The following is a 10,178-nucleotide window of genomic DNA, read 5'->3' as shown; positions in this document are numbered from 1 at the left end:
TTTGCGCTGCGTGTGTACGTATGTTTGTATCACTCTTTCTCTTCCTCTCCGCCTGTGTCTCTTTCACTCCACTGCCTGTCACTCCTGGTTAGATTACCTGATATGTAAGTCGTCACTGTGATTATCTTGTTCTGATTTCTCTCTTACACACACACACACACACACACACACACACACACACACACACACACACACACACAGCTTTCAGATAGACTGGAGCAGTTCTTCTGAGGCCATATTCATGATAAGTAAGACGAGCTGCTGCTGTTTTAGTGTTTTAGAGTGTCGGAGTGACTGAAGGGTGACGGTCGGCTGCAGGATCAGTGATTTAACACAGACACGGGTTTAGAGAAAAAAGAGCAGCAGCTAAATGCTCTAAAAAACCAACTGCAGGTAACGACTGACAGGGAAAGGAAAGGAGGCGGGGCTTCTCTGCCTAACTAGGTTACTAAAGGAGGTGTGGTCTCAGTGCTTGTTGTTTTTAGGTAAAGGAGGCGGGGCCTCTGGGTCTTTCAGTCTTGGTAAAGAGGCGGGGCCTCTGGGCCTGTTGTTTTTAGGAAAGGAGGCGTGGCCTAACAAGGGGTCCGTTCTTCGTACGTCGCTTGACACATCCGGGATGAACTGACACATCTAAGATGAGATCATCGTGCTAATTCGGTTCTTCGAGCTCACCTGTTGTTGATGATTAGTGTAGCTGGATTGAGTTGTCTAGGATTATTGCGCGTTCGTGTGTTGGTTTAACAGGCGATATGCATCGACAGTAGAAACACTGATCACAAGCCCTCCGATTGGTTGATGAAATGGAAAAAGAGCGGCTCAATTTTTTTTGTAACACGTGTTATGCGCTGAAATGCCCCCCTGCCATGGATTGACCCCCGCCAACACACACACACACACACACACATAATCGCTATCAAACATTATATTAGAACATAAATTCATACGGTAATGGTTTACAAATTACATGAGACAATAAAATAAAATAAGCAATATGAAAATAAGTATGTTGTATATGAAAAAATAGATATTAATATTTATTTCAAATACAACATGTGTACTTTTATATTGTTTATTTTATAATAAAATTAGTTTCGTCCAATTTTTTTTTTTTTAAATATAAATTTTTATTACATATAAATATTTATTTGCATATTTATGACAAACCCCTGAAAAATAAATGTGTTACAAAATAAACATTATACAAGAATTTGTAACAATGGTCTTGACGGCTGTCTCGTGCCGAGGGTTTATTATAATAGTAATATCATATTTGATCATAATAAACCTTTGAATTTATGTTCTAATATAATATTTGATAGCGATTATGTAGGGGGGGGGGGTGTCATGGCAGGGGAGCATATACTTTTCTTTTCCCACGTGAGTCAGTCCATGTCAGTCGTGCTCTTTAACCAATCAGATGTGACCTCACCATTTCAAACAATTATAACCCGCTATGACCGCAGCCTAAATCCTGTTTACATGAAATAAAGCTGCTCCCGAGCAGTTTCAAGCTTACGGATATGTTGCTATGACAACAAATGCGAGAAGCGCATTGAAGAACGAAACAATCCACCATCAGGACAAATCCACAACAATTATATCCAGCTAACTGAGTTAGCGACAGACGAAGAACGGACCCAAGGTTACTAAAGCAGGCGTGGTCTCTCTACCTAACAAGGTTACTAAAGGAGGCGTGGTCTCTGTGCTTGTTGTTTTCAGGAAAGGAGGCGTGGTCTCCGTGTCTGTTGTTTTCAGGAAAGGAGGCGTGGTTTCTGTGTCTGTTATTTTCAGTAAAGGAAGCGTGGTCTCTGTGTCTGTTGTTTTCAGGAAAGGAGGCGTGGTCTGTGTCTGTTGTTTTCAGTAAAGGAGGCGTGGTCTCTGTGTCTGTTATTTTCAGTAAAGGAAGCGTGGTCTCCGTGTCTGTTGTTTTCAGCAAAGGAGGCGTGGTCTGTGTCTGTTGTTTTCAGTAAAGGAGGCGTGGTCTCTGTGTCTGTTATTTTCAGTAAAGGAAGCGTGGTCTCCGTGTCTGTTGTTTTCAGTAAAGGAGGCATGGTCTCTGTGTCTGTTGTTTTCAGCAAAGGAGGCGTGGTCTGTGTCTGTTGTTATCAGGAAAGGAGGCGTGGTCTCTGTGTCTGTTATTTTCAGGAAAGGAGGCGTGGTCTTTGTGTCTGTTATTTTCAGTAAAGGAAGCGTGGTCTCCGTGTCTGTTGTTTTCAGTAAAGGAGGCGTGGTCTCTGTGTCTGTTGTTTTCAGCAAAGGAGGCGTGGTCTGTGTCTGTTGTTTTCAGTAAAGGAGGCGTGGTCTCTGTGTCTGTTGTTTTCAGTAAAGGAGGCGTGGTCTGTGTCTGTTGTTTTCAGTAAAGGAGGCGTGGTCTCTGTGTCTGTTGTTTTCAGTAAAGGAGGCGTGGTCTGTGTCTGTTGTTTTCAGTAAAGGAGGCGTGGTCTCTGTGTCTGTTGTTTTCAGTAAAGGAGGTGTGGTCTGTGTCTGTTGTTATCAGGAAAGGAGGCGTGGTCTCTGTGTCTGTTGTTTTCAGGAAAGGAGGCGTGGTCTCTGTGTCTGTTGTTTTAGTAAAGGAGGCGTGGTCTCTGTGTCTGTTGTTTTAGTAAAGGAGGCGTGGTCTCTGTGTCTGTTGTTTTCAGTAAAGGAGGCGTGGTCTCTGTGTCTGTTGTTTTCAGGAAAGGAGGCGTGGTCTCTGTGTCTGTTGTTTTCAGTAAAGGAGGCGTGGTCTCTGTGTCTGTTGTTTTCAGTAAAGGAGGCGTGGTCTCTGTGTCTGTTGTTTTCAGTAAAGGTGGCGTGGTCTCTGTGTCTGTTGTTTTTAGCGAAGTGGGTGTGGCCTCTGTGCCTATCCAGGTTAGTAAAGAGGCGTGGCCTTTGTGTCTTGGTGATGGAGGGATACGTACATAAACATGTTAGTAATTCCTCATGGTGTGTGTAGAGACCTTTAAACTCTGTCACAGAGATCTTCCTGACATCAAGACTAATCTCCTGGATGTACCTCCCTTTCTCTTGTATCTCTCAGATATCTCTCCAAGAAGGAAGTGGCTCAGACGTCCCTGAGTGCCGCCCAAAGACAGGGAGGGACCGTACGCACCATCAGCAAGGACAACCCCTTCTCCATAAAGACATCTCTCAAAAAATCACCCAGTCAAGCTGATAAGTATGTCACGTAAACACACACACACACACACACACACACACACACACACACACACACACACACATACTTTTACACTAGCTAATGTTAGCGTAGCACTTCGTACTACGTGTGTGCGGTGAAGGCTACAGTCAGTTGCTCACGTGGTGGAGGTGTGTACGTTGGTACTGTATGAGTATATATCTGCACTGCCGCTTTGCTGTTTGTTTGTTTGTTTGTTTGTTTGTTTTAAACACTTCCCGGCTGCTTTATTACACACACCTGCTCTGTCTGTCCGTCAGTGGTTGGTGGATTAATGAACTCAGCGTTGGCACCGAGAGGTCTGAATCGGCTGCAAATCATGGGAAGTCAAAAACGATTCTGCGCTCCTCGATCCGGATGCGAGATCATTTTCTTTTTCACAGAACATAATATATTGTGTACGTTATAGTCTGACAAATATTATTTAAAAAATAGATATCGTATCAGACACGGTACCCGAGCTATATAAACCAGCAACGTATACAGATACCCAAACAGAACGGACACACACACACACACACACACACACCAGCGTCTACGCGCCGTCAGGTCTGCGACAGATTCTTAGATTGTATCTGACAGCTGCTTACTATATTCCACTAAGTTTGTTAGTCAAGCGCTGATCAGACACCTTCAGCTCCGCTACACCGAGTTCCAGCTCCCAGCTGATACACACCACACTCAGTAGCATATAAACACACTTTCATATCCTTATTTCCCTCGCTCTCGCTCTTCTCTTTTATCATTATCTCTGTCACACGCATACACACGCATACTCTCACTTTCAGTCGCCGCCTTACCCCAGGTGTGTCCGCATATACGTATACATACATACATACATACATACATACATACAGTGGGTTGTGAAAATATCCAACTTCTTCACATTCTGCCACCACTGTGCACAGTGTCCGTTTTTCCGCCACACCTTCACATGTTTTGCATTTAGGCCAAAAAGTTTGGCCAGAGCACCTTCTTCCACATGGTTTGTCGCAAACTTCTTATAACGTTCTTTCAACAATGGCCTTCCTCTTACCCACTCTTCTATGAAGAATCAGGAAGTACACGACTAATAGTTGTCCTGTGGACAGCAGTGTTGGGTGTAACACGTTACAAAGTAACTAAGTAAGTACTTGAATTACTTTTTTGATGTAACGAGTAATCTGACGCGTTAGGTCCGCCATTTAAGTACTCAGTTATTTAGTTATATTTTCAAAGATGTAATCCGTTCTTCAGACAGTTTATATAATCTGTGAGTCAGACGGCAATCATTCCAATATTGTGACTGTGTGTGTAAGTCCACAAGCCCCGCCCCCGATAACCCCTTCCCCCTCCCCTCTGTTATTGCTGCTGTTTAACCCCTATGCGGTTTGGCTCACGGTGAGAAGCGGTGTTGGGCACAGTGAGCCAACGCGAGTGACCGCCCGATGTTCTCGAAGGCTTTGCAAGGTCCGCGAGGACCAACGCATGGAAAGATGGAAACCTAATCACAGCGCCAACCGTACTCATGGCCACTGGCGGAACGGTAGGTGAGATAGAGGTATTAGTAGTTAACAGATTGTGGGCCAAACAACACAATCACAAAGGAGTTTTTAGTTTCTGCAGTGGAAAAGTACTCGAACTAGTTACTTTTATCAGAAACTAACGCTGTAATGTAACTAATTACTTTTTAATAACAGTAATTTTGAAGAAATGGTTGAAAAGTAACGTCCCCCAACACTGGTGGACAGACTCTCGCACCCGAGCTGTGGATCTCTGCAGCTCCTCCAGAGTTCCCCTGGGCCTCTTGGCTGCTTCTCTGATTAAAGCTCTCCTTGCCCGGACTGTCAGTTTAGGTGGACGGCCATGTCTTGGTAGGTTTGCAGTCGTGCCATACTCTTTCCATTTGATGATGATGGATTGATGGAGTTCCATGGGATGATCAAAGCTCTGGATATTTTCTATAACCTAACCATCCTGTAAACAGCTTCATGATGCTGTTTATTCACTAATGTTCCGTAACAAACCTCTGAGGGCTGCACAGAACAGCTGAGATTAAATTACACACTAATGGACTCTACATTTACTAATAAGGTGGGTCGTTGCACTGGAGTTTAGTTAGAGGTGTATCAGAGTAAAGGGGGGTCACTATCAGTGCATGACACTTTCTGGGGGTTTTTTTGTAAAGAAAATTTGAAACCTTATAACCCTATAATTTTTTATTTTTCCTTCCACTTCACAATTGTAAATACATAAAATACAATTACGTTTGTGATTATATTATAGTGTATATATAAAAAATGTATATTTAGTGATATATTTTTGACTATGGGTCAGGGCAGAGCCGAGACTGGAACTGACAGCTACATATTTATGAATTTGCAACGGTGGGCAAAAAAAAAAAAAATTGCACAGCACTCAGAATTTATTTCAAAAGCACATTTCTGTGTGTAATTATGTGTGTAGTGGCAGACTGTCTGGCCTTCTAAACCCTGTGTGTGTGCGTATGTGTGTGTGTGAGCTGCTGGAGAATGCTTAGCGCACAGGATAAGGGCTTAATCCGGTGCCTGAAATGCAAACACAAACCACCCCGCCCCCCTCCCCATGCGCACACACACACACACACACACTTGCGCGGACTGATGTAACCATGGAAACCAGCAAAAGAAAATTAAGACTAGCTGAGGACCGTCTGGACGTTTTTTTTTTTTTATCATGAATATTATTTTGAAGACGGTTAAAGGAAGGAAAAAGAGACACTGAGATAAGGAAGAAGTGAAGCAGAGATGGATGGCGCACACAGAGAGAGAGAGAGAGAGAGAGAGAGAGAGAGAGAGAGAGAGAGGACGGACTGAAGAGGGCAGAGGTAGTGTGTTTGCTGTGAAGCACATCATCAGTGGTTTTACAGATAAAGTTCAGCACCATAAGCACCTTCCTCTCAGGCACCGAAAAGCCCCCCAACAAGCACTCGTGCATTCGCCCACTCCCTCTCTCGCCAGCCCACTCCCTCGGCCTCTCGCTCGCCCACACTCTTAGAGCTCTTACGAGAGCCGTATTCATCGTACATCTCGATGAAGGGCTGCTTCTGTTTTAGCTTTTTAACACGTTACCCAAAAAAAAAAAAAGGAGACAAATCCGCTGCCAGATCAGCGCTTTGAAGATGAATGTCAGTGCAGCGTGAAGACTAAAGGCACTGTGTTTGGCTGTCACAGTGTCATCCTTTTATTAAAGCTTATATATAGGGATTCAGTCTAAATAATGTTTATGAATCGTATTTAAACCAGTTTCCTAGACTGCTGATCAACTAGATCAAAATATATCCCAAAAACAGGGTCGGGAATCATACAGGCAGCATCGGAGGATGTGTGGAGTGAACCACGCTTCCAGAAACGAGGGCTTTAAAACCTTTTTTTTTTTTTTGTCTCCAGGGTGGAACGCTTACCTTTAAGAGGTATCTTTTGCCAGAAAAATGTAGATAGAGTGTACCTTTAAAAAGATTTAAGGGCCATAATTGGATCTTAATTACTTCAAGATTTAAGTTAAGCCTTAAAAGTGCCCCGTGTGCACATTTCAAGGTAAAAGAGACACACACACACACACACACTAACGGGGAGAAGAGAAAAGCTTGAGAATAGTGACAACGAAGGGAACAGATAAGTGTAACTCGAGTCTCTCAAGAGTGCACGACTCGGGAGGAGAAGCCCAGGATCAGGATTAACCCGAGCACTGCTGAGCACATGGAGTACCCAGTCAGTCAATCATATGGCAGCGATGCAGTGCTGTAACATCATTTCACATTAAATACCAGGGAATGTGATCTCAGGGACTGTGCTTAGCCAGATGGCAACATCTCAGCGAGCGCTGGGCCACCTGGGAGGTTTCAGACACACATCTAGTTGTTGCACAGAGTGGGGGAAAAAAAATACTGTGAGCCGCAGATCTGCTGGCAGAAATGTCTCGTACTGTAGATGGGGGAAAGGTCAGAGGAGAAGGCGTCCAGACTTGTCCTGGGTGCTATAGTAAGATAAACTAGACAGGTACATTTTCTGAAGAAAATGAGAGTGGTGCTTGCTGTGCCAAAACTCGGGCCTCTGGGCCTTTCATAATGACAAACTACGGGTATTAGTTGCTAAGGTGCTCTGAAATGGTTGCTAAGGCGTGGCTCGACAGCTTCACAATGATCCTGAGAGACTGATTGGTTGCCTGAGTAAAATGAGCCCACCCCCCGTGTCTCCATGACAATGGGATCCACAATTAGGTTCAGTTTCAAAGTTTCTATGGAAGTTACTATAGCAAGGAACTCTGAGCACTTCCTATTTCAATGGGGAGTAGCTTCACCCTTATATGTCAATGGGGCAAATTTGTGCACCTCTTGCGCCCCAGGGGTACAACTTATACCCCCTTGCAGGGAATGTTCTGGTACAGCTTGCAAGCCTCTTCAAAACTCTTGCTCTGCACAAGAATTCATCAAGATTGGTCTAAATGTTAAGTCTATGGGATTTTTTTGGGGGGCGGTAAATTGCCCCTGGGCAATTTAACCCCACCCCTATGACTTAGAAAAGTCATAGCACCCCATTTGCCCCTGGGCAATTTAACCCCACCCCTATGCCTTAAAAAAGTCATAGCACCCTATTTGCCCCTGTGCAATTTAACCCAACCCCTATGACTTAGAAAAGTCATAGCACCCCATTTGCCCCTGGACAATTTAACCCCACCCCTATGACTTAGAAAAGTCATTGCACCCTATTTGCCCCTGTGCAATTTAACCCAACCCCTATGACTTAGAAAAGTCATAGCACCCCATTTGCCCCTGGACAATTTAACCCCACCCCTATGACTTAGAAAAGTCATTGCACCCCATTTGCCCCTGGGCAATTGAACCCCACCCCTATAACTTAAAAAAGTCATAGCACCCTATTTGCCCCTGTGCAATTTAACCCAACCCCTATGACTTAGAAAAGTCATAGCACCCCTTCTTAAAAAAAAACCCACGATTTGACACCTCATTCATGGGTTTACAAGAAACGGTACAGGACTAGTTACTTGCCAAAGTTGTACGGAAGAAGAATTTTTTAAAAATAAGCCTTTTATAATAAGCCTGCAAGATCATACAAGTGATGTGTTGCTTCGCAAGCACCACTAATAAGCACTCTTTACAACAGTTGTGGGAAGAAAAGCAGCCTGAAGCTCGGCCACCTATACAATACAATACCCTAAAACTGATCACATGGATGTCTTTTTCTAATCTCACCCTCCCGGATCCTATTCATATCGCTCCATCTACTGTAATTGCTAGGGCCATTTTATAACGAGTACATTAATCAGTTATCATTTAAATTTTGACCTAAAATAATATAAATAATTGACCAGACTTAGCAGTGGAAACTAGAGACAAAGAAGAAACTAAAATGCCATCGAGCACTGCTACTTGAGCAAACCACCATGACTTCCACTATACTGGCAAAGCTAATCAGTGCGTCTTTGTGCTTTTTTTTTTTTTTTTTTTTTTTTGGAATTCAGGGACAAAAAAACAGAGACAGGATATTTGCAAGCTCTGGACTCTGGAGGCACGCCGCTGTGTTTGTCCTGCCAGAAGCCCAGCGTGGAGCACTCCGGCTGGGCAGGCGGGTTCTGCAGCGCCAGCTGCATGGAGGAGCTGCAGCTGCGCTCCAGCCGAGGCTACGCCCGGTCCCGTGTGCTCGAGACGGAGCAAGGTGTTTGTCAGAGCTGTGGCCTTAACGCGCGCCAGCTGTATCTACGGGTACGAGACGCGCCACACACACACCGCAAAGAGATCCTGGACAACACGTGGCTGGCACAGCTGCCTCTCAAACAGGTGAGTCTGAATCAAAACTGAAATATTACACAAGGTGGTAAGACTTGCATACAGTTCTGTGTAAAATTCATTGCTTCATATTTTGCTTCCGAAGAGCCAGACGTTCTTGTATTTTTTAATTTTTTTTATTTAAGAATAGTTCTACATGCTGCCTAGAGGATTTTTGGCTCTCTTTTGGTGGGATTTTGGCACTTATTTTCAGTTCAGTTGCTGTACTTGAGCAGTTTCAAAGGAATGTTTCTTGTTTGTTAAGCCACGCAGTGACCTATGAATCATTCAAGCATTACAAAAAAACATCTAACTTTAGGCGTGAACCAGTAAGAAATAGATGCAGATGATAACAGATGATCAGGCTGGTGATTAGTATACTGGTGATGCTGAATGCTGAGTGTTTGGAACAGAAGAGAGGGGAAATGAGGGCGCTGATGACATACTTACATAAACAAAATTGTATATTGATATAATAATCTATTGAATATAATTTCATATAAAGAAATGAGGGCTGGCTCAAGGTTTTTCCACAGTTCGGTACATCCGACCGCGTTTTCAGGATACTAATATTATATTATTACCAGTGTTGGGTGTAACCCAGAAAACTTGAATTACTTTTTTTTTAACATCGAGTAATCTAACGCGTCAGGTCCGCCATTTAAGTACTCAGTTATTTAGTTATACTTTCAAAAATGTAGTCTGTTGTTCAGATATTTTATGTAATCCGTGAGCCAGACAGCAGTCATTCTGTTATTGTGTATGTCTGAAAGTCGTCCTTCAAGCCCCGCCCCGAATAACCCCCCCCCCGTTATTCCTGATGTTATACCCATATCTCACCATGAGCCGTCGCGAGTGACCGTCCGATGTTTCGTGAAGTTCTGCAAGGTCTGCGTGAACCGACGCACGGAAAGATGGAAACCTAATCACGGCGCCAAAACTCGCGGGGAATCATGATGAACCGTACTTACAGCCACCACGCAACACTGCGTAGGTGAGATAGGGGTATTAGTAGTTAAGTTATGGGCCAAACTTCGCTGAGTGATGATGTTAGAATAATTTTAAAGTTCTTGACTAAAACAACATGCATGAGAAATCACGAAAGAGTTTTCATTTTTTGCGATGGAAAAGTACTCGAACTAGTTACTTTTATCAGAAAGTAACGCTGTAATGTAACTGATTACTTTTTAATGACAGTAA

The 10,178-nt window shown here is 43.6% G+C and overlaps 1 protein-coding gene across 1 annotated transcript in view; it reads left to right on the top strand.

Annotated features, from left to right (window-relative positions):
* The window catches only part of zranb3 (zinc finger, RAN-binding domain containing 3), an 82,083-nt gene that overhangs the window by 61,190 nt on the left and 10,715 nt on the right, over positions 1-10,178 (top strand). Inside the window, exons 17-18 of the mRNA XM_053491450.1 lie at positions 3,020-3,157; positions 8,675-8,990. Coding sequence (XP_053347425.1) covers positions 3,020-3,157; positions 8,675-8,990 — 454 coding nt within the window. The remainder of the gene's footprint in view (positions 1-3,019; positions 3,158-8,674; positions 8,991-10,178) is intronic.

The sequence above is a fragment of the Clarias gariepinus genome, chromosome 3 (genome assembly GCF_024256425.1).
Source record: "Clarias gariepinus isolate MV-2021 ecotype Netherlands chromosome 3, CGAR_prim_01v2, whole genome shotgun sequence".
In the NCBI taxonomy this organism is placed as follows: domain Eukaryota; kingdom Metazoa; phylum Chordata; class Actinopteri; order Siluriformes; family Clariidae; genus Clarias; species Clarias gariepinus.
This window is presented reverse-complemented; position numbering and strand designations above follow the sequence as displayed.